The sequence below is a fragment of the Chinchilla lanigera genome, unplaced genomic scaffold, assembly GCF_000276665.1.
Source record: "Chinchilla lanigera isolate Chin_1 unplaced genomic scaffold, ChiLan1.0 scaffold00004, whole genome shotgun sequence".
In the NCBI taxonomy this organism is placed as follows: domain Eukaryota; kingdom Metazoa; phylum Chordata; class Mammalia; order Rodentia; family Chinchillidae; genus Chinchilla; species Chinchilla lanigera.
Genome location: NW_004955405.1, coordinates 26,916,175 through 26,937,977, shown reverse-complemented (window position 1 = coordinate 26,937,977; position 21,803 = coordinate 26,916,175). Strand labels below are relative to the sequence as shown.

At 35.7% G+C, this 21,803-nt stretch overlaps 1 protein-coding gene across 4 annotated transcripts in view; it reads left to right on the top strand.

The window, feature by feature from the left end:
* The first annotated feature begins 5,707 nt into the window (after positions 1-5,707).
* Positions 5,708-21,803, top strand: part of Atp2b1 (ATPase, Ca++ transporting, plasma membrane 1) — a 59,892-nt gene continuing 43,796 nt past the window's right edge. For all 4 annotated transcript variants that reach the window (XM_013518195.1, XM_005374440.1, XM_005374438.1 and 1 more), the window contains exons 1-2: positions 5,708-6,136; positions 18,559-18,756. In XM_013518195.1, coding sequence (XP_013373649.1) covers positions 5,929-6,136; positions 18,559-18,756 — 406 coding nt within the window. In that variant the 5' untranslated portion in view covers positions 5,708-5,928. The remainder of the gene's footprint in view (positions 6,137-18,558; positions 18,757-21,803) is intronic.

The following is a 21,803-nucleotide window of genomic DNA, read 5'->3' as shown; positions in this document are numbered from 1 at the left end:
TTTGGTGAATTTATTCGTGTTTTGTATCATTTATTATCTGATACAAATTATTTTCATTTCTAAGTCATATAAACTATTTTTGTGTGTGACTGTATATTTAAGGTCCTTTAAAAGTGAAAAAATGCAAGTTTAAAATAATACTAAATTTAAGTTGTCCTTTGGTTTCTTTGGAGTGTAGTGAAATAGTTCAAATACAACAAAACTGTAAAAGAAAGTCTGCACCTGGCATGATTGTAAGAGTGTCTTCTCTTTTTGTATAGTATCAGACCACCTGCTCTTTCCACACTAGTTTTTGTATCTAATAGTTTACAGTAAGCTATTATTTCTTATTAAAAATTACTTTAATTATCAGAAAATGTTCCTGTTTTTACAGCCTGCATTAAGTAAACAGTTATATTTGTTTCTTGCAGTAAGTGGCTGTGGAAGATAGTTGAAAGATTGTAGTTCTTTTGCTAATCTACAAGACATATAATGCTAGATTTTGCCTTTAAGTAATTTTTCAGTATAATAGGCATTAAATCTAGCCCCAGTTACCTAGTAATTATCCGGCCACTGTAGGAAACATTAAGGTGGTAAATATCAGGTTGTCCACACTGCCTTGAGGATCACTGCTGTTACACAGGAGTGTCAGGTAAGGTGCGGCTGTATTTCTTAATTTATGAAATAGCTCTCACTTAATGACAGTTGCAGCCACGGTAAGAAACAGTTACAGTGATTAGTTGTGACTTTTCCCATAACTACCTGTTTGGGTGCAAAGGAAGTGGACTTGATTTTATGTTAAAGGGAAAAAAAAAATAAGGAACTGAAGATCTGTTGAGCATTCTTTTTTGGAAAAGCTGTAGTCAGAATTATTTTTTAGTTTTTTGTCCGTCAAATCGTGTATCTAATAACAAGGGTGTCACTTTCCTTTTAAAGTATGATTGTAGTCATTTACTTCATAGTAGGTTCCTCCCTAAAAGCTGCATATTGTTGTGAATTATTCTGTGATTTCAATGTTGGTCACTTACTGGTTTTTTAATGCTTTTGTGAGTGTTTAATACTTACCTTTTATTATAAGCGTTTTTATCCTTTCTGGATGTATGCGATTGTAGGTATTTGGTTTCAGTGGCTATGAATGAAGTTGTACTTGTCTAGCATACTTTTCAGTTGTTAAATTCTAAGATTCTATTAGCATAATGAAGACTTTTAAAAATTTCTTTGTATTTATTTTGATTCAGACATGGTAACTTGTAAAATTTAATACATGCTTAATCACTCCAAAAAAATAGTAATTATTCTGATTAAGGTTGATGGCTTGATATGATAATGTTTATTCATACCAAGTTGGTGCATATTTACCTTCAATAAATTGTACCATAGTTTTTACATATATGCTGTTGCATTTCTTATGTATCATAGTTATACAGTTAGGTTTTGGAATTAACCATAGTATTTATGTACCAGTTAAATTTAGACTCATTCCTACCTGCCTGTTTGGATCGTGATATTAACATACTTGCAGATTTATTTGGCTTCAAGATAATTATAGATTGGATAAATATGATTTCTATGCCTTCCGGTCACTAGCAGAAGTTCAGAATCATGCAGGAATTGGAAATATTAATGCTTTTCTGCAGGTTGTTTCTCCTGTTGCTAATATTTTTAGTTTTATTAGCATACATTTTTTATCTTGCCTGCAAAAATTGCATGTTGTTATATAATATTGAAAAATCATTTTTAGATCTCCATAGTTCATCTAGGACCACATTTCAGACCATAATTTACTGAGCTATTTTCCTGTTCTTTTGATTTTTCTAAGTGATGGAGAGATTTGTAGCTTCCATACACCTGTTCCATGACTTATTTATCAAGTTACTGTGAAAGAAGGAATTTCAATTGTATTTTTAAACAAAGCTGTCTTTTCATGAGATTTACTCGCTAGGACCCATCTTACTTTCATCTTCTTTTGGATCTATGCCTAATCACATCTATAGGAATCTACTTTATTGCCACTTTGGAAAATTATAGCCATTTTTGTCCAGCTCTAGGTTTCAGCTACCTCTTTTTTCATAATGTCTCAAAGACTACCAGTAGGAGTTTGATCAGAGATGTTGCTTATTCTGGGATAGATTTTTGTAGGCTAAGCATCCTGTGTAGAGTAGCTGTGTGTTTTCTTTAAAACTTGTCCCTTCTGGGTCTCAGCTTCCACTTACCTTTTTTTCTTAAGCTTTTCAAATGGAAACTAGAAGTCCTTTAAAGAATGAAGAGAATCAAAATAGACCTTCTAATTTTTATTTCAGTCACAAATAGTTTGTCTCTTGCTTACAAGTAAAAAGCGGAACGTTTTGTTGTCCTTAGCATTTTTGTCAATCAGCCCGTTGAATAAATTAAAGAAGATAAAGGGGAAAGTAGAAGAGGAAGGCTATGTAGGGTTTGGTACTTTCCCTGGACATCCTTCTTTTAAATAGTGAAGCAACTGAAAGTGATTGAAAAACATGTCTTTATCAAAGATCTGTGAGTTGCAAAGTGATAGAAAATCAACCCTATGAGGAATTTCACAAATTGCCGAAAAGATCAATGATAAACAAGATCAGTGATGGGACAAATTTAAATCATGACCCAGGAGGGAATCACATGAACTCTTAGGAGTGATAGGCACATGCTTGCTTGCGTACCCTCAGAGGCTTTCTCCTGTGATAGTAGATGGCCTCTTGCCATCTCTGTCAGATTTCAGTACAGTGAGGGAGGGAAGAAGGGAGGGAAGAAAAGAAACAAACTTTGCCTCAGAGTTACAGCAAGTTTCTTTGCAACTCGACCTTTTTTGGGTTCCATTCATGTTCCTAATGTGAATGGCTGGGGACTGTGTGGAATGAATCCCGTTCAGATTTGAAACAGATGGAGGAAAGGATTTGGAGGTGATCAATGACAAATACCCCCCAGCAATATCCCTTCAGTACTGATTTGATTATATAAATTGGCACATTTGACCTTGACTGTGTTCTGACCTGCAGAAATTTCCATCTGGTCTAATAAATGTGAAGACTTAAAGTGAAGACAGTATTGTGGAAAGAGCATGGCTTTCTGAATTAAAGAATAGGTACACCTCCTTGTTCAGGACTTTAAGGACATCCAGTAAACAACACTCTTTTCTTCTGTTTCAGTTTTGTCAGGAGAAAAGACAAAGATTGGTACATAGGAATTTTTAAAATGAGTTTTATAACTAGTAAAAGCTGAAATGGAGAAAGTGATGTTTATGTGGCAGTAATAAAGTTCTAACTTGGAACCCAGAAATAATCGGTTATTTTCTTCTACTCCATGCAGTTTGAGCAACAGGAGCTTTTTTATAAGCCCAGGGATTTGCCTCTTAAATCTTAAACTAGAAGGCATGAGTCCTACAGATGTCTGACACACACAGCCTCGCACCACCCCAAGTAAAAGGCAGCTAGGAGGAGAAGCTATGTATGTCTAGTTCTAGGAAAATCTGGTCAAGCAGGACATTTCATCTCAGAAGTAATCAGTGGGATAGGATGCCAGGAGTTAGTGAGGAAAATTCCTCTTTATGAAAACCAGACGACAGATGAAGAACCATGCACTCAACACACAGACTTACAAATCTTAATTATTTTACCTGTTAGACATATTCTGTTTTAGAATTAGTGTGGTATTTAGGCAAACACATCCTGAGTATGGGAATTTAAGATTATTGAAGAAGGCTTTCCCAGTTTTTTAAGTTGGGTTATTAAAGTAACTAATGTATGAGTAGAAAGGAATCCACTTTACCTATGAAATAAATAAAATTAGTAATAATTGTGCAAGCATAAGGGTATGTGAAGTGGGAGGAAGCAGGCAGTGAAAGAAAATGTCTTACAGAATCCATTGTGAGCATATCTTTGTAAATTTAACCCAAGGCAATCAAACTTGTATTAGCCCATCATCTTTAATTCCCTGGTATGTATTCTAAGTTTTTAATCAGTTTTCCAGTCCAGTGCTTCTCACATCGTGCTCCCTAGACAGGTAGCACTGTGTGGAAACTTGACAGAAATGCAAATTGTGGTGCCTCTGCCTAATCCTGCTGAATTTAAAACTGTGGAGATGGGGCTCAGCGATTTGTATTTTAACCAGCTCTCCAGGTGACTTTGGTGTATGCTGAAGTATGTGGATTCCATGCTGTTGTGGTTTGTGTCTGGATGTCCCCCCAAATCCTCATGTAGTCATGGGGTGGGCTTCTAGAGTTTATGACTGATTCATGGTCCAATGTTGGGATTATGGGTGTGACTGCTGTACCTGCCCTAGGGTGGGTAGCCTGCATACAGTATAAGGGAGGGAAAGAGGCTGCTTGCTGCCACTCCTTCCTTTTTTGTTCTTGCTGCTTTGGTGGTTTTCTGCCCCAAGAACTGTTGCCCTCTGCCTTGGAGCCAGCCAAGTAAGGACTGAAGCCTCCACAAACTGTGAGCTAATGAAACCTTTCCTTCCTTAATTCTGGGTGTCAGGTATTTTGTCTCACAAACGGGAGAAAAGTAACCAAGACACATGCCATTGTTTATAAGCATCCTCATAACAGCGTCACAGCTTAAAGATTAATTGCACTTGCCAGTGCACTTGCCAGTGTCTTTTGTAGTTCATAACCATCAAACATTTCATTAAATGTTGTTGAAGGGTGTGTTGCTCGGGGGAGAGAAGTGGAGTCAGTGAACTGGAACTTGGCCTTGAATGCCAAACAAGCTTGGTGTTAATTTTGAGGTGATTGTTACTTTAAAGGAGAAAGAAGAGGGCTCATCTTGAGGTAGGTTAGAATAAGAAGGAAGTGCGGTGAAGAAATTGAAGCAGTATAGTACATCCATTTATTTCTCCAGCTTTTATTGTCTACCATGGTCTGGCACAGTTTTAGGTTCTCAAAATATAGTGATGCTCAGAAGTAATATTAGATGGGGGGATAGAAAATAACAGCATAATTGAATGAACAAAATAATTTCAGGCAATAATAAGGTTCAGCAACAACAAAAGTAGCAGAAAAGACTGATCAAAGAGTGGAGAATTTCTTTAGCTAACTAGTCAAAGAAGATCTGGTCAATAAAATGTGACAGAAGTCGTGTGGAAGATAGTTTTAGAAAGCCAGAAGATGGTGGAGGGCACAATAGAATGGCTAGGGAAAAGGACAGGAAACCGTATGAAAGAGTGAGTTTGTTGTGCTGCTTACCCTTTGAAAGGCTGTTCTGTGTGAGAAAGGGTTAGAAGGAGACACCATGTATGAAAAGGAGCATGGGCTTGGAGATAGTCTGGTCTTAGACGTTTTACCCACTTGTTAGCTGTGCAGAAAACTTCCTTTGGGCCTTACTCTTAGCAGGATAAGGACCAGTAACACCTCATGAGATTAAATTGTGATGATTAATTGAGAGGATGAACTTTTAGTAGTCAGTATAGTGCTTGGAACTAAGTACTTAGTTAATAGTAATAGTTACTAAGTACTGGTAACTATCAGTAATCTTGGGACATGAAATTCAGTCATATGGATTAGTTTCATTTAATGACCATCTAATGTCTTGACAAAATTAATGTAGACATCGTACTTGGATCTTTTATTATGCAAAAATTTTAAAGGCATTAAAGTTCTCAAATATTTCTATAATTAAACAGTGTACTTCGATTAGTTACCTCATAATGTGTGGAAAGTGTGCTTACGTGCTTAACTCTTAAGATGGCTCTTACTAACTTAAATGTTTTCCTGCAGATGTGTACATCTCATGATTGATACGAAGAAACAAGTCATGGGCCAAAGGTCAAGATATTTCTCTGGGAAATGTTGCTGTTGATGCTGCTTTACAAAGTCATACAAGGAGTGTCTGGTTTAAGAAAAATTTTCATATTTAGAAGATTTTCATCTTGGAAGTATATCAAGTGAAAATTAGATTCTTTTGGGAAACATTTTCCTTCTAATAAATTATACTTGTAATGGGCGACATGGCAAACAATTCAGTTGCATATGGTGGTGTGAAAAACTCTTTGAAAGAAGCTAATCATGATGGAGACTTTGGAATTACGCTCGCAGAGCTGCGGGCTCTCATGGAGCTCAGGTCCACAGATGCATTACGAAAAATACAGGAAAGTTATGGAGATGTGTATGGAATCTGCACCAAGTTGAAAACATCTCCCAATGAAGGTGAGTTTCATTATGCTTGCTTTAAGTCCATTGTGCTGTATATTTTGGCTCACAGATAAGCATGCTTAGCTTGTCTTGCCTGTTACTTGATTATGCCATGATAGTAGTGACATTAAAAATAGGCTAATAACGGATTGGTAGAGTTAAAATATGTTTAGAGCAAGAAGTAATGTAAATTAATTTATATGTTTTAGACTGGTGGGATGAAATACTGTGTCCTGTTGTACATATTATTGCTGCCTGTTTACAATAACTAGATTGTCTTTCCACTCACGCTATAGGCTACCAAGTTTGGTAGCCCCTAAGAGATTCAGTCAAAATAAACCTACTCACTATTCTTTATTTAAGGTGGCTTAAAATAGTTGTTTCTGCCAGTACCTTAAACTCTTAAGAATTAGTTCAGTAGATCCTAAGGTAAAATTTATAGATTAGATGACAATTAGTTTTTCACCTAGCAGGCATTTCTTTGATTACAAATAATTTTAAATCTGCAGGTATGTTGATTTTTTCCTGTTTGGAGAAGACATTAGTTTTATGATTCTTGATTTGTAGTAAGTTTCCTTTGAGAATCAAGAAAGAAAAATTCATTATAACTTCATTGCCTTATAGTCTTTGAAAGGATTTGAAAAAGAACCTTTCATTCATTGATCGTGTTGAGCATAAAATTGAGGTTAGGGTTTCAGGAAGGCATTTCCAAATTACAAAGGTGAGAATGGGAGGGAACATGTGAAGGTGAATGTTTGACAGTTACAATTTATTGTAACAAAGATAAGAAATCATTGCAAAAAATTATGCATATAAATTGTAAAGCAGATTCTAGAGCAGTTAGACAAAAGTGTTTTCTTAATATTATTTCTCAAATATGCCACACTGTTACAGTATTTATATGATAGCGAAAAGTAATTTTTAAAATTATTCTAAAATTTTGGGGCTGGGGATTTAGCTCAGTGGCACAGCGCCTGCCTGGCAAGCGCAAGGTCATGGGTTCGATTCCTGATACCAGAAGAAAAAACAAAATTATTTTAAAATTTTAAATCACACCAAAAGATTTGTTAAAATGTTTATGTAAGTTTTTGTGCATTGCAAATTATAGTGTCATAGATAATGTCTTTGATTTCTCTGAGGTACTATGTTGTTGAGGAACCCACTGTTGGTATTTGCACATGGGTTATTTTTCTGCAAGACCTGTTAACTCTTCAAGATTTTCTGTATCTTTTCAAATTAGAACTTCTAATTACCTGAATTTCTTGTTATGCCTTAGTAGTCTGATAAAATTTTGGAGCTTGTTCATTATGCAGACTCACTTTGAAATAATAGCTAACTTTACAACATCTTAGAGCTTTGTACATTAAGATGTTATTGGTAGTTGGTAGGTTCATTAAATCATCTTAACCATATGTTCTTACTACATTTTATCTAAAACTTACTTGGTAAGTGTTTCATGATCCCCAGGCTAATAGGTGACTAATGTTAAAGAGCTCTTAGTCCCACAGCATAGTTTGTTCATAAAAACCATATTGAACTTCACTTTCAGATTGGTATGTAACTACTCTTCCCTGAACTGTGTTTTTGTATTTCTCTGCAGTTGACAGTCTTCTTTCCTAATAACTGAACACTGTTGTGTTATGCTATCTCAGTTGTATAAATAAGAGTTCGCATTAGCTTGCACTGCAGTTATTTTTTATTAGCTTCTGTTGCTGTTACTTTGGATAGCATTCCTTAGATTGACTTTGGTCTAGTTAGTGAAGTTAACTGAAAGCTTTGCTACTAGTACACTAGTTTTTAAGATTTGGAAAAGGAGGTTAAACACCCTTTTACCACCTGGTAGAAAATATCTGTATGCTCCAGAAAAATAACTTAGCATTCAGAATCTAATGTGAATTGTTGGTGCTTTGTGTTATTAAAGTATGCATTATTTTTCCCTCTTGTGTTTTCTTGCTCACATTCTTTAGCAAGTATATTTAGTACTTGCTAAAATTTGTACAAACTATTGTCTTTATGATTATATAGAAACAGTTTATCATTTTGGAATGATCTTTTAAAGAATGTAAAACAACCCTTGTAAGCATTATATAGTAATACCTCAGTTTAGGAACACTTCTCTTTGGAAACAATTCAGTTTGCAAACAAAGCATTCAACAAAATTTTGCTTAAGTTCACAAACTCTGTATCTGGTGACAAATACAATCAAGCGATCTTCCCCACACAAACACAAACATAGCCATCTTCCCCAAAATGTAGAACAAATTTTGTAAGCCGAGGTACCACATTATTTGTGTTTATAGTTGTTGGAAACAGAAATGGCAGCAGGCTTCATAGAATTATTATGTCCAAAGGACTCTTCAGAGTTCAGAGATATGTCATGCAGAAAGCTATCGAACATTTTGTTAGTAATCAGCTGGGCCGATACTAAGTAAAGCAAGAATAAGAATAAGCAGCCACTCCGGCAGCACATCACTAGAATAAGCAGCTAGGCTTGTGTGTGCTCAAGCAAATGATCTAGACAAAAAGTATTTCTGTTAGGGTTAAACTGCTTATAGTCAGGGAAAGATATTTAGAATGATTTTCCAAAATTATGCATTATGGTTGGTAAAATGTTGTTTACCTGTTCCTTTAATTCTTTCATTCGTTAGTGTATTCATTGACAAAAGTCTTTCATTAGACCTAGGATGTTGCCATGTGTTTTATATACATCCCTAAACGAAAGATGTTAGCAGTTATTGCAAGATGATTTTAAGTATATAATTAAATACATCGCAGTTTCAGAGACTTAAATAAAATGTAAGAATATGTGTATCTTAGAATTGATGTAGGGCTGGGGATTTAGCTCAGCGGCAAAAGTGCCTGCCTGGCAAGCGCAAGGTCGTGAGTTCAGTTCCCGGTACCGGAGAAAAACCAAAAAAACAAAACAAAACAAAGAATTGATGTAACACAGTGTTATCAGGTGTCTGCTATGTAGCAGTTACTTTTCTAGCCCCTCAGCTAGCTCCATGAATAAAACAGAAACCTCTGCCTTATTCTCATGTGCGAGAGGTAGGCGTAAATGTGTGTCAGTGGCATGTGCTTCAGAGAAAACTTCAGGGAAAAAGAAATACTGGGGGTGCTAATACTTGATTATATACAGTCTGGAAGGACAGCCCAAAATGGCAACTGTGAAAATAATAGGTAGCACATATGATAGTAAATCCTTTTTGTGCCATGTTGGCTATTCATAAATATTATCTCTTCATTCTTACACCACCTTTATCCTATTTTGCAGCCAAAGAACGCATCGCACAAAAAAGGTTACACAACTTACCCAAAGTCTTATGACGCTGCAGTCTCTCATGCTTAATCAAGAAACCATGCTTTTAATAAAACCACTATAATATACTGCCTGTTATCAAAGTTCAACTCACACAGCCTCTTAAAAAGTTGAAATACTGAGAAAGAAATATCTATATGCTTTCCTCTTAATAGTGTTTTTTGATGAAAAAAACACATTTTTTAAAAGTACATACTGAAAAATAATTTGGATTAATTTTCTGTATGTTAGCTTTCCATCACTCTGATTGAATACCTGATATGATCAATTTAAAAGGGAGGAAAGGTTTATTTTGGCTTAGTTTAGGAGTGTAGTCTGTGTTTGGTCGGTCCATTGCTTTGGGCTTGTAGTGAGACTGTGTATCACAGGGGAACACATAGCAGAGAAACCTATTCACCTTACGGTGGCCAGGAAACAGGCGGAGAGGCAGGGTCCCCTGCCCCCTGTAGTGTGCACCCACAGGTAGCCACCAGATCCTGAGGTTCTACCACCTCCCAGGAGTGCCCCAGGCTCTGGACCAAAGCTTCAACAGTAGCCTTTGAGAGACATTCAAGATCCAAGTTTTAGGATTTATTTAGCAGTCTGGTCTTTAAAAACATGTTCTGCCTGTTTAGGCAGTTGTATTTTTGTGCTTCCGCATTTGTTCCACCAGTTTATTTCTCTAACAGCAGTTCTTGAATTTGTTCTGAAGAGTTCTGTATATGTGTACTGACCTACAAGAAGTATTTTGAACCAGATATGATTTTCCATATTGAAAACTTTCTAGTGTTTCCTGTTAACCATAAAAATTCTTAAAGGAAATGGAACTGTAAATTTCAGGGTTATCTGGAATTGAAACTTGTAACTTCACATTTTTAGCTGTATCTCTTAAAGAATACATCTGTTTTTTGTATTTCCAGGAATATATTCTTATACCAAAATAACCGGCTTACCACAACCTAACTGCGTAAAATTATCTAAAGTTTTTCTTTTATATATTTTTTTATTTTCTTACATTGAATTTCTTATTCTAAATCACGTTTCTTGATAGCTTTATTTTTACAACAGATTTCAGTAGCTTTTCTATTTTAATGTGTTCTTATGTTATCTATATTTTATATTGAGTGGTAGGGTAGACTAATAATAGGATCTAGAATGTAGCTCTACCTCTAGCATAATATTTATTATTCAGTAGTACTGTACTAAACAAAGTATAAAAATGAATTCATAAGATGTACTGGTAAGTGTGGAGTGATGTTCTAGAAGATTGATGGCTTTGTAAAGGTCGAGAAGTCAGGTGAAGCCCTAAACATTGGTGGTTGCTAAAATTAGAGCAGAAAAAAACCCAGAATTTTAAAAAAGAAACAGTGCTGTATAGAGAGAGACAAGATTTGTGGTGAGAACCAGTGCAGGGTCAATGGTAATTTTCCTGGTTACCTAAAGTTTCCATAATATTTAAGATGACAGGTATTGTTTACACTCAGTAAAAGTAAGGCTTTTGTTTTGTTTTGTGAGACAGAGTCTCAGTATGTAGTTCAGGTTTGCCTTGAACTCACTGTATAGCCTAGGCTAGCCTCGAACACCTAGTGATCCTCCTGCCTCAGCCTCTTAAGGGCTGGGATTACAGGTGTGCACCATAACGCAGCTGAAGTAAGGCTTTTGTAATGATATAATTTGAGCATGTCTTCATGATGTGGTAGAATAAAATGAACAATCATACATGGAAATGTATATATAGATATATATATAGATATATAGTGTGTATGTGTGTGTGTTTGAGACAGGGTCTCCTTATGTAGTTCAGGCTGGCCTTGAACTCATTATGTAGTCTAGCTGGCCTGAATTCCAGTGATCTTCCTACCTTAGCCTCCCCAGTTCTTGGACATGTGCACCACACCTGACTTGGAAATATATTTTAACTTTTTAAAAGAAACAGCCTTTAACTGAGGTAAGTCATTATTGACGTAGATGGTACATTTTTGTAGTACCAATGCTTGGTTTTGCAAGTTAGCACAGGCCTCTAGCAAGTGCTTGCAAGGCCACAGGTGTGCCAGACATCTGTGTTTTTACCTGTATAGAGTTACCATTGAGTGCTTTATACTAATGCTGCTGCATGACTATATCCTAGAAATGTATTGCTGCTCTAGCAGAATTACAGTTATTTTAATACCTGATCAGATCACTGGTTTTCATTGCTTATGGATTATTTGAAGATAGTTGTAATGCTACTTCTTTACTCTGTAATACATATGTTTTGGGGATTTTTTGTTGTTATTTTTGTACCAGGAATTGAACTCAGGATGTGTACTCGCCAGGCAGGTGCTTGCGCCACTGAGCTATATCCCCAGCCCCTATAGTATATATGTTACTTTTAAAGCCCAATTTAAAAGAACCTGAAGTGTAGTATGGCCTTAGTTTTGTTTTATATTGTTTTGCTTTAAGCTTAGTTTTTAGATCCCAGTAGACATATTTCCTTTTCAAAACATTCTCTTCTGTCTTCCTGATAGTATCCTCTTAGTTTTGTTTCTCTGACTGGCCAGTCTCATTACCTTCTTGTATTTTTCTTCTGGGCGATGCTATCCAGTCTTCTGACCTGGTGATTCCCGTATTAAGAGCTCCAGCCCAGGATTTTCCTTCAAGCTTTGGGCCTGAAGACCTTTCTTTTAGACACCCTCTCCAGACTTCTCCTTGTGATAGCATACTTCTCTTTTTTCCCTTTCCAGTGAAACTGTTATAAGCTAGTGACTTTGCTGGCCTTGGTCTTTAACATGAATTTCCTGTGCTCACTTGAACAAATGTAGGAAATTCTAACTCCTAACTTTCTCTTAATCCAAAGGTGTCTTCTTCATTATGTCCTCACTACCCTACTTTAGGATAATTCAGGTAACATAAGAATTGCTGTCTCTTCCTGTCTTTCTTCCCACTACCTATCATTTTCCAGCTTAAAGCCAGCAGTAGTTCTGCATTGCTTTCAGAATGAGCTTTAAGATTTCTCATTAGGCTTACAAATCTCCTTAGAATCTGACTACTGTTTGTTTACCTTTTCTATTTGTCACTTGCCTACAATTCAAAGGATGAGAGGTTTGTTTGGGCTCACATTTCAGAGGATTCAGTCCATGGTTAGTTAGAAACAAACTGCATAGCAGAAGGGCATTGAGGAGAAAAGGTGCTCAACTGTGGCAGCAAAAAAAGCTAGAGAGAAGAAGGAACCAGGGACAAGAATACACTTTTGCAGCTGACACCTCACTGGTCCACCTCCAGCCAGACCCCACTTCTAACAGCACATGCGCTACTGAATTCATTAATGGATGAATCCACTGCTGAGTTAGTTATACCACCCTCCTGATCAAATTACCCTCCGGTACTCTGGCTTTTCTTCATCATATAAATCTTTTGCCTTTTACAAATTACCCTCAAAGCACATGAGACTTTGAGGGAGCAGTTCTAAACTATAACAGGTTTCAAATCTTTTATCCAACTTTGTTCCTCAGTGTTTGAAGCATAGCACAGTTTTTAGTTTTCTTAAATACTTTTATTATGACACACTCACTTTGTTTCTGGGCTTCTTACTACTGATCTCACTTCACCACCAAAATCAACATCCTCTATAAAGGACAAAATACCTCATTCTTTAATGAAGTAGTAACCTATACTGTAACTATCCTCTTAATCATTATTATGATCACAGGTTTAATATCTTAGAATTCCTGTATCCACCCCAGCTCCCTAAATTTGGATTCTAGTTCTACGTGTGTACTATAACATTTGTACCATCCCCATAATACTTAATATACTAGGTTGTCTTAAGCTGATTGCTTACCAGTCTTCCCCACCAAATTATGATTTCCTTGAGGAAAGATACCAAGGAAAGGCATTTTGACTCATTTCCCTTTGTATGGTTTAATACCTTTCAGAGTGTTTGGCAGGAGGTGGGTATTTGGGAATGAATATATGAGTTTGACTTCAAACCAGTGGTTCTAAAATTTGGGAGCAGCGGGCTGGATCACGACCCCTTTTGCAGTTGAGATGTTGGTGAAAATACTAGACTATTCCTAAGAAGAATGCACATAGATGCAAATTTTCGTACAGGTTCTTGGTGTGTTTTGTTCTGGCTTCCACATGGAGCAGTCAGGTTGGCTGCTGCCACTTCTCCCATCACACACACATACACACAGTACACATACAGTTTCAAATATAGAGTTTGATAGGACCGTAGTTATGTGCTGTGTATTAGCCATGATTTTCAGTTAAACCTACCTGCTTCCAGCATTCCAGTAAACTGCCCCCCACTCCATGTCCAGAGTTAGTCCCAGCATTGAGATGCCACATTTTCTTGTAAAACAGCAATTTTGATAGAATTTGCGTTTTATTCCATAAAATATCATTTTTCTTTAAATATAAAGACAATATGGCTGAGCTATTATCTACCCATATAATAAATATAGGTTATTTTTACTCTTCACAGTGATAGATTCAGATCTGAAAAGCATATAATTCTGACGCTGCGTTTGTATTTTTAAAACTAGGACTGGAACTTTCATAACCTCCCCAGCAGCATAGCTATATCTCTTCCCCACAAACCTTGCTTTCTCCTTCTTTGCAGTGAAGCCTTTTCCTATATTACACTAATACAGTACCCCCACACAGACCATATAGCCCGTTCCTGCTTGCCATTTCAAATGTGTTACTCTAGTATTGTCTTTTGTCTCTTGCATCATATCTATCACTTGTCTTTTTTAAAGGGACAAAAACAACGCAAATAAAACCCACTTTAACTCACCTTTACTGCTTTATTTCTTCCTACTGCATCATACTTCTGTAAAAAGTTTTCCACTTGCCCATTCCCATTCTATATTCAACTCTTCCTAATCAGACTTTCTCCTACATTACTAGGTTTCTTATCAAGGTAATCAGCTGCTACCTAGTGAAAGAAAGTAAGCCATTGTTCGCTTTTCTCAGCTTTCTAATACCACTTGTCATGGTCTAACCACATTTTTTAGGTTTTTGTGGTACTGCATAAACATATCTTTGTTTTATTCTTCCTTTCCCATCCCCACAAGCTGCTGCTTCTCAGTTACCTTTGACTCTTTCTCATTTAACCATCAGGCTCTATCTTTAGTCCTGTTCTCTTTTTGTCTGCTTTCTGGGAGCTCTTATCTGGCCCATTGTTCCAGAGTCATCTGTACATTGATGATTCACTGGCTGAAACTCTTCCCTGAGTTCTGAATATGACTAACTACATGTTTGTTAGATAGCACCACTTGTTTTGTTTAAATCTGTAAAAAACAAAACCATTAACTTCTCTCCACTTTATCCCAGTTGTGCAATTCTCAGAGCTTGCCCTGTCTTGGTAAATGACTCTGCTGTCTACCCACTCAAGTATGCATTTGCCGTGATTTTCAGTTAAACCCACCTGTTTCTAACATTTCAATACCTGCCTCCACTCAGTTGCTGGGACAAAAAAAAAAAAATCTAGTTATTACTGTTCATTCTTTCTCCCTTTTAACCTACGTACCCACATCTAATCATTCTATAAGTTGTCTTCTTTTCGTCCAAGGTCCCTGGTAAATAAAATTACTCCTTTTTGCCTTTATTTCCAAAACTTAGATTCAAGCACCTCATGTATTTGAATAGCCTCTCAGCTGGTCTTTGCCCTCCACTCTTGGCACTCCCATTTCTTATTCATGTAGCAATTTAAAGGTCTTTCTAAGATGCAGAGTAGTTATCACTTCCCTGGTATAAAACCTTCAAGTGGTTTCCATGCACTTAAGGGAAATCAAAGCCTCTTTCTTGTCTCTCATGGTCTTGCCCCTATTTCCATATGTCTTACTGTCTTGCCCCTAGCTACTTTTCTATTTTGGCCCTGTTCTTTTCTGTTTGATCTCTGGAATCTAGCCTCAGTGCCTTAGTTTCTGGTTCCTGACCAGCATGTCAATAAACTGCTTCCACTCAATGTTTTAACCTTGCTTTGGTTCCTGGGTCTTGCTTTTGTGCTGCCAGGAGTGCTTTAGAATCTTCCATAGTTGACTCCTCATCATTTAGACTCAAGTCAAATAGAGTGTGATACCTCAGTTCAGGAACTTAATTGGTCTTGAGATTTGGGGGAAGGCAGCTGCAGTTCTGTTTGTCACTCAGTATAGTTTGTGAATAGAAGCAAAATTTTGTCAAAAACTTTTATTTCAGAATCAAATTGTTTGCAAACAGAAGCGTTCATGAGCTGAGCTATTAGTGTATTAGCTCCTGAGAAGGGCTAATGCAGTCCACGTGTCCTGTTATTGTCTTCAACATGTGTCTATAATTATTTTAAGTGCATGTCTGTTTGTCTCTCTTCAATGTATTTTGCACTTGTTGAAGGTGGTGAGCCTTGTTGTCTTGTTGACTTTGATACCTTAGTCTGTAAAAGAGTCACTGGAAGTTCAGTAAACACCTACTGGGGAAGTAACTTGTTGAAAAACTCCTCCTTCCATATTTAGATTAGTAAGTTTATTATTAGAAATGAATTGCTCTCAAAAAGGAGTTAAAAACTGTAATATTCAGTTTGTAACATGTCTTTATCCTTGCTTAGCTTAAAGCAGTGATTTATGATTTACAGACTTACTATAATTTATGTAAAAACTACTATGTACTATAATTTGTAGTACAAACTACTATAATTTATGATTTACAAACTTAGGTACTTTTTCCTTTAGACCTTCAAAACAACCTTGGAAGTTACATCAGCTAATATTAGTGGACATCCAAACCCCAAAGAGGTTAACTGACTTACAAGAGATTTCAGTAGATGACTTGGAATCCAGGTCCTCTGATTGTTAAACCTGAAAACTTTTTTGATACAGTGTTCTAAATATGTGCTTCTGTATGTGGTGGTAATTTAAAGGAATTATAACAATCCTTAGATTTTTTTTTTTTTAACCTCTCAAATTCCCTCAAAGATACATTTTAAAGCTATTTTTAGCTCGGTGGCTATTCTTTCCAACATTAACACAAAATACTGAATTTGGTTATAAAAGTAAAAGGCTTTGAAAAATTAGCTTTGGAAGTGTAGTGGTAATATTCAGTATGATCAGGTGTTATATTTATGGAATTAATGGTAGTCTTTTCATTGGGAGTTAAACTGATTAAACCAGTACTTTAAAGACATTTCTTAGAAAAAATAGAGACCAATGCAGAGAGGGTTACCAGTAATCGTTGCCCCTAGTAAGAGCATTGAAACACAAGACAAGACAAAGGTACTCATCACCCTCATTGTCAAATGTCATTACTGCAGTCCACTGCTTTGCCGTCCCCCATTGCCTGTCCTTCCCTTGACTCTGGCTGAATGCTTAGAGCTCTGTAGAAAGGTGTGGTTGTTGGCTGCTGTCATCAGAAATCTAAAATGCTTTTTGAACTGTTCCATTATGGACTGTATTACAGCTGCTGTTGCAAACATTCTCTAGAATCTTTTTTTAGTACCATCAACAAATAACTTCTTTAAATCTACATGTCCATTTTCCATTATTTATTCTAAAATGCATTGTGTTATTATTCTAAAATGCATTGTGTCTCCCCCGCCCCCCACTGCATTGAGATTAATAGCTAACATACTTTAAAAAAAGAGCCTTCCAGGAATCTACTTTCCTTTTTTTTGGATGTTTTTCATGAAATGGGCACTGGCCAAAAAAACAAGTGAAAGTTAGGTCTAATATGATAAATTGGAAGCAGTATTATTCTGGTTATCTCCAGCCCCTTACTTCAGCATTCTTAAACAGACAAGAATACTGTGATTTGTCACTGCTGTCTGCCTTACACTGCTGCCACGTGTGCTGTGAATGCACTTGGCATTACTACTGTCTAGGTTTGGGAGCATGGACAAGATTAGGGAGAGCATGCTTGGAATATTCACCCCACTCTGTCTTAACCTCTTCCCTCGTATTTTTTGTTTTTTGTTGTTGTTGTTGTTGTTGTTGTTTTGTTTTGTTTTTTTCCGGTACTGGGAATGAAACTCACAGCCTCACACTTGCCAGGCAGGCAGTGTGCCACTGAGCTAAATCCCCAGCCCCTTCACTCATATTTTTTGAATTCTGTATTATGTCGTATAGTGTACCTTTTCCCTTATAGTGACAGTAGGTGAGTCAGTCGGTTGCACTACCTTTTTCTTCAAAGAAAGGTCATTCTAAGTTGTGACGTGTGAATCGTTTATCAGTCTAACAGACATTTTTAGTAGAGAAGTTTTTAGAGGTTTAATAAATTAACTTCACTGTTCTTCAATAAGTGTGAAATCAGACTTTTCACTGATTATTCATGATTCAGTATCTATATCATATCTATACATATGTCTTTATATAAGCTTTCTCTTTTTGTAGGGAACATATCCTAAGTAAATATCAGAGAAATGTTTAATTCCAACATAAAACCTATTAAACTGTCATATCAGTTCAGGTCTCTTGCGATCTAGAAGATGATGTTAGTACAACACCAAAGTAAGCAATTAAGAAAGTGAAAATTCTTCCACTGTTGCATCTTCTACTTAAAATATATTTTAAAGCACTACATTTGTTTTCCCAGTGATTTATTTTATTTTTTATCTTTTTGAGACAAGGTCTCACTATGCACTTCAGGCTGGCCTTGAACTTGCTTTGTAGCTAGGCTGGTCTCACAACAATCCTCCTACTCAGCCTCCCACGTGAGGGGATTACAGGCGTGCACCACCACACCCGGCTTCCCAGTGATTTAAACTTGTATACTTTGAGGGGCAATTGGCTAAAATTTATTCCCACTCTGTGGGTTGTCTTTTCACTCTGTTGATGTGGTATTTTTATATAATGCAGTACTACTAAGCCATAAAGAAGAATAAATTCGAGATTGTTACAGGTAAATGGATGCAAATTGAGACCATACTCATAAGTGAAACAAGTCACATTCACGTGTGTAAACATCATATTGTCTCCCTGGTGTGAGAAACTGAGAGTAAATAAAGTATAAAATGTACAATAGAAAAAAAAATTAAAGTCTTTATACTTAATCTAAAGCACACAAACATTTTGATAGGGTGTAATGAATTGCAATCTAAGGTGCAGTGAATTAGTATGTTTGATATAAGTGGATGCTTTTCATTTATAAGTACTAAAACTATTCACTGAAATTTATTTCTTTTTATTAGGTTTAAGTGGAAACCCTGCAGATTTAGAAAGAAGAGAAGCAGTGTTTGGAAAGAACTTTATACCTCCTAAAAAGCCAAAAACTTTTCTTCAGTTAGTATGGGAAGCACTACAAGATGTCACTTTAATTATATTAGAAATTGCAGCTATAGTATCATTGGGCCTTTCTTTTTATCAACCTCCAGAAGGAAATTCTGCACGTAAGTAAACTGAGGTGGGGAAGACAAAGAAGGAAGCTTTTGGTGTGGCACTATTTCAGCTCATTTATGTACTTAATAACCAGTCAGCATCTGTGGCCTGCAATGTGCTAGGCGCTGAATATTACCTCAGGTGATTTTTCACAACAACCCTTTGAGTTGGATACTTTTGGGTGCCTTTTATGGTGGTGTGTAGAGGTTAAATAACATGTAACCTATTTCAGAAGGATGCTCCACATATGTGATGTGGTCTGTACTATCATAATTTTTAAGTTTTTTTAGAACACTTCTATTGTGAAATAATTTGTTTTGGTTTTTTTTTTGGAAAATATTATGAAAGCAAATTTGTATTCTCTTCTAAGGTCTATTACTTTTCATGTTCTTAAACTACTTTGTTACATACAATTTTGGGGTAATTTCCTTGACATTATACCAGTGTCTATTTCAGGTTAAGTATCCCTTATCTGAAATGCTTAGGATCAGAAGTGTTTTGGATTTTGGATTTTGCAATATTTGCAGGTACATAATGAGGTATATTGGAAATTTTACTTATGTTTCAAATATACCTGTAAATGAAGCTTGAAGATAATTTTTAACAGTATTTTAAAATAATTTTTTAGGAGATAGTTTCATGATGTGCAGTTTTCTACTGGTGGCATCATTTTGGTGCTCAAAAAGTTTACATTTTGGATTTTCAAATTAGGAGTTGGTCAATCTGTAAAGAGTACCCTAACAACTGGAGAAGTACATTATTTTTATTTTTTTTGTTTTGTTTTGTTTTTTTCCGGTACCAGGAATCGAACTCACGACCTCGCGCTTGCCAGGCAGGCACTGTGCTGCTGAGCTAAATCCCCAACCCCGAGAAGTACATTATTGAAGGGGTAGATAGATCTACTTTTACTTAGTGATATAAATGGTTTTTTATGCCCATCTTTATATGCCTTCATTTATCTTTGATATTTCTTGCCTTTTAAAATTTTATTTAAAATAAATAATTTATTCTGTGCTAGGAAATCTAACGTTGGTTTTGGTTACTATATTTAGGTATGTTTACAATATTTAAGTAGCTCCAAAGTCATCCATTAATATTTTATAGATCAAAAGATTGGTTCAATAAAATATTTTTCTTTGTAAAAGCTTCAGTTTTTTATGCAATTGAAGCTGTGAAGAGTTTAATAAATATTTCCTAATTCTAGAAGTTGGTTTAGGTTCTCATGCAGAGTAATGGGCTCGTGAATACTATGGGCTCAAGTGAAAACTTTTTTTTTTTTAAAGAAAGTTAATCATAGAATAAGCGAGGTTATCTGAAGTCATTGGAGCAGTGTTTCTCACCAACAGTGCTCTAGACATTTACACTAAGAAGTCGTAACCTGCTGAAAGAAAATCCATTATTTGTAAACCTTCAATCATAGAAAATTTGTTGTTTGACATGAAAATAGGCTTACACCCAGTTCAAGTCTGTAATTACAAATGTCTGCATGATGGTGGTACTCAAACGTTTTGGTCTCATAGTCCCTTTACATTTGTGGTATTGTGAATTCCAGAGAACTTTTGGCTATGTGAGTTACATCCATAGATGCATACTGCATGGTAAATTAAAATGGAGAAATTGTAAAATACCTATGTGTTCTTACCACACATACACAAAAGATAACTACAGGAGGTAATGGATTTGTTAATTTACTTGATTGTGGTAATAATTTCACAGTTTATGTATTTATCAAATTTATATGTATACCTTACATATGTCTGGTTTTTATCTCAGTAAAACTGAAGAACAATCACTGTGTTTAAAACCAATAAGCAGATTGTGTATTGTCATAGGTAACATTTTGACAGACAGTTACTATTTTCCTGAACCACTTGATAAGGAATTAACATGAAAGTAAGCTTGACCTCAAGGATCACCCAGGCACCCCTAGAGAACGCTTTGAGAACTGCGCTCTGTACTATCATTGAACAGGTTTGATACAGCATCTGAGAATAGCTTCAGTTAGGGAGTTTTAAACTGGATCATGTTCCTTATGGTAGAGAGTATAGATAGAATTTAGATTGCACATCTCTCAGTTGAATATATTTATAAGTAAATTAAGTTTTTAATTGTATTTTTACTTGGACTTCCAACACTAAAAAAATTTTTTATAGTAAAACTTTAATCCTGTAGTTACTTTGATCTTCACATTACTCTTTCATTACAGCACCTTTAAAACTTTGTAATGGTCATTAGTAAGAAGAGGACTCAGGAAACTTCTAGAAAGGTTTTAACACTAGTCTATGTTAAGATAATTTCAGTCTTATCTGTACAGTATAAAATAGAACTATATGAAGTGAATGAAATATGTGTTTGTTTCCAGTTCTTTTGAAATATCAGTAGAAATAAATATGCATGTGAGGTTTAAAACTGGAAATTACATAATAGTCTCACAGTTACCTCTTGTTGACCTCTATTACGTTGGTCTTTAAAGTTTTTTTGATTATTTACTCTATCAGGAAAAAATTTGAAGACATATCTCCAGGTGGTAAATTTATTAATTATACATATTTATAATTATATCTTTATAATGTGTGCATTTTAAGTATATTCAAAAGTAGGAATTGAAAGAGTAGAAGAATTAAAGTTTGAAATTTGGATTTTTAATAGCTATAAAGCATTGTTATGACCCTAGTTTGAGTCTAACTTTGTTCTGTTTCTTCATTTGGTTTTATTACATGTCATAGCTAAAAAGAAACACCATTATGTAATCCCGAGTGGAAAAGTGTACTCACCAAATCAGGATGCTCCTTTGCAGTCCCATCCATCAGTTACACAGACGTTTATGTTGAAATACTGAAAAATAACTGATAATTTTCATTTTCTGGTATCCACTTACTGTTTTTGCTTACAAAGGACAAAGTAGTACACTTTTATTTTTTAACAAGTTATATAAAGAAGCCCACATAAATACTTCACTTGGATAGTATTTTTGTCATGTTTCCAGGTTGGTGAAAGTGTTCAACTTGGTATTTCAGCGTTCAACTGTTCTTGAATTCATACTTGTTCTAAGTCAGAG